The 2,827-nt window shown below is 39.9% G+C and overlaps 1 protein-coding gene across 1 annotated transcript in view; it reads right to left on the bottom strand.

Moving 5' to 3' along the window:
• The window catches only part of EML5 (echinoderm microtubule associated protein like 5), a 200,798-nt gene extending 199,691 nt beyond the window's left edge, over nucleotides 1-1,107 (bottom strand). Inside the window, exon 1 of the mRNA XM_011949800.1 lies at nucleotides 1,046-1,107. Within this exon, the coding sequence (XP_011805190.1) occupies nucleotides 1,046-1,107 (62 nt within the window). The remainder of the gene's footprint in view (nucleotides 1-1,045) is intronic.
• Nucleotides 1,108-2,827: the final 1,720 nt, after the last annotated feature.

Raw genomic sequence — 2,827 nt, 5'->3', positions numbered from 1 at the left:
AGCTGCGGAGTCGCTGGGACCGCGTCTCCACACGCGCGCGGGGCGCGGAGCCCTCCCTCTTTGAGCCGCTCAAGCCCAGGCTGACCCTCGGCGACCCCAGGCTTCCTCTGGTTTGTGTCCTCAACCGGGAAGCGCCCGCCTGTTCCTTACGGTCCCTGCACCCAGCGTAGGCCACGTTTATGCCTGGGAAAATCCACACCGGGATGCTAAATTCTCTTTTTTATGGTTGATACCTTGTGTGTCTTGCTGCCTCATAGTGCTCTCCGACCCAGACATTGGAATGACACCGAGCTTCCTAAATGTGCTTTTAAATTATTATTTTTAGAGACGGAGCCTCGCTCTGTGGCCCAGGCTGGAGTAGAGTGGCGCAATCTCGGCTCACTGCAGCCTCCAACTCCTGGACTCCAGCGATCCTCCCGCTTCAGTCTCCTGAGTAGTAAGGAGTAAAGTTGCCTACTACTATGCCCGGCAAACATTTTGTTTTGTTTTTAAGTTTATTTTGTAGAGGCAGGGTCTTGCTGTGTTGACCAGTCTGGTCTCCAACTCCTGACCTTCAGCAGTTCTCCTGCTTCAGGCTTCCCAAAGCGCTGGGATTACAGGCCTGAGCCACTGCTCCTGCTTCTAAGTGTATGTTTCCTTAAGTGACCGCAAAGCTGAAAGTAGACTTTAGATCGTAAATTGACACGTGAGATCTGATTTCCGAATTGCAAAAAAAAAAAAAAAATTGTACTTGGATTTTTTTTACAATGACTGTTTGGGACATCACCAACAGTTACTCTTAATTAAATAACTTCAGTTGTGATCCTGTAGAAAACTCTTGTAACAAAAGTATTGGGAGCAATCAATTCCTGACTCTGTCATTTCCCCTCCTACTCAGTTTCCCAAGTGTCCTAACAGGAATATGAACAAGATTTATCAATACCTGTAAAAGTAATTTGAAATCCACAATTTAAAAAGTGTTAAGTTCAGGATAGCCACAAGATTTACAACAAAAAAATACTAATTCACGATATACCAATATGAACCCTTATTGTCTAAAAATTACTGTTTGATTTCCATAGGATATACCAAGACAGATATCTGACAAAAGCTAAAATAAACTACCATCGTTTCAAGAAATATGACTCCAAAAGGGGTGGACTCCTGTGTGGTACAGATATATTGGAATAGATGTTATCCAATGTCTACTTCCTCAAAAATGGCAATTACTAACTTGAGACAGGATTACCGTTTTGGCTTTGATTATGACTTCTAATCTACACACAGTTTACATGCAAGAAATAAAGGCCATCTGAAAGGAATTTACATAAATGTCATGAAAAGTAAACTCTGAAAGAGTTTCCATTCTGGGTAGAATTTGAAAAAGCGGAATGCAGGATAGCTTTCTGGCAGCTGCTGGAAAGAAAGAAATCAGGCCTGAGAAGTGGCTCTGAGGCCCATGTAGGGTACCCTGGGCAAAAGCACATAGTTTCTCTTTGTCACCTGGAGAGCGTTTTTTGTTTTTTAATAAGAATATGTTCTAATTCACTAGTGAGTTCCTTGAAATCCCCCAGTGAGAAAAAGAAAAATTGTTGATTATTTAAATTCAAGCAATGAACTTAGAAAAGATTAAATATTTTGTTCTATATATTTGTGATATATTAATTACTGGTTACATGTAAATTTAATGAGACAAGGAGGTGGAAGAATATACTTTTTTCTATGTTTCAGATTTTTCAGCACAATATCTTATGGATCCTATGATACAAACTTAAGTACTCAGATTAATAAGAGATTTAAATAATTTATTTTCCCATTCTCATATTTTCCATTACAATTTTAATGACCCAAGGGTAGAGTGTGAAGCAAAAACGTTCTTAATTAAACCATCCTCAACTGGCAACTCAAGACCGAAAGAGACAGCTGAGGCACAAAGGTGGCTAGAAAATGAACCATTCATGAATACTAGAGGAAGAAAAAAGCAAGCCTGATCAGTTCTTACCCTCACAACTTTATATAATCCAGTATTACCAATGTCACATCAGAAAACTTAATGAAGCTTTTATTACTAGGTGATATTCCATCATCTGTATCCTGTGAAAGTAATGCAAATAAGGATGTGAGAGAAACAAAAAATTATACACATCAACAAATGGACATTTGTTAAGTATTCCAAACGAAGGCTACAATACCCCCTGTATTCTATTAGTCCGTTCTCATGCTGCTAATAAAGACATAGCCGAGACTGGGTTATTTATAAAGAAAAGAGGTTTAATTGACTCACAGTTCCGCATTGCTAAGGAGGCCTCACAATCATGGTGGAAGGCAAAGAGGAGCAAAGTCACACATGGCAGCAGACAAGAAGAATTTGTTCAGGGGCGCTCCATTTATAAAACCATCAGATCTCATGAGACTTATTCACTACCACTAGAACAGTATGGGGAAGCCACCCCATGATTCAATTATCTCCACCTGGCCCCACCCTTGACCTGTGGGGATTATTATAATTCAAGGTGAGATTTGGGTGGGATACAGCCAAACCATATCACCCCCTTTGGTAATCTAGTTCCTGAAACTTGAGTTCCTAGTATGAAATTCGAGATATTTGAAATATTTCTAAAATTCAGGCAAATAAATCATGTGCTGGCTACTGATTAGGTACCCTTAGGTTTATAAAGAAATCTAAGACAAAGTGTAGAAAACATAAAAACCAAAATTCCCCAGCCCGGACAACATGGTGAAACGGTCTCTACTAAAAATACAAAAAAAGTAGTCAAGTGTGGTGACGCAGACCACCATCTCAAAAAAAAAGTTATACAATTACTTCTAGCTAGCATGGTGGCTCACA

This window comes from Colobus angolensis, unplaced genomic scaffold (genome assembly GCF_000951035.1).
Source record: "Colobus angolensis palliatus isolate OR3802 unplaced genomic scaffold, Cang.pa_1.0 Scaffold3, whole genome shotgun sequence".
Taxonomy (NCBI): Eukaryota; Metazoa; Chordata; class Mammalia; order Primates; family Cercopithecidae; genus Colobus; species Colobus angolensis.
Note: the sequence above shows the minus strand (reverse complement) of the source record. Positions and strands in the feature narration are given on the sequence as shown.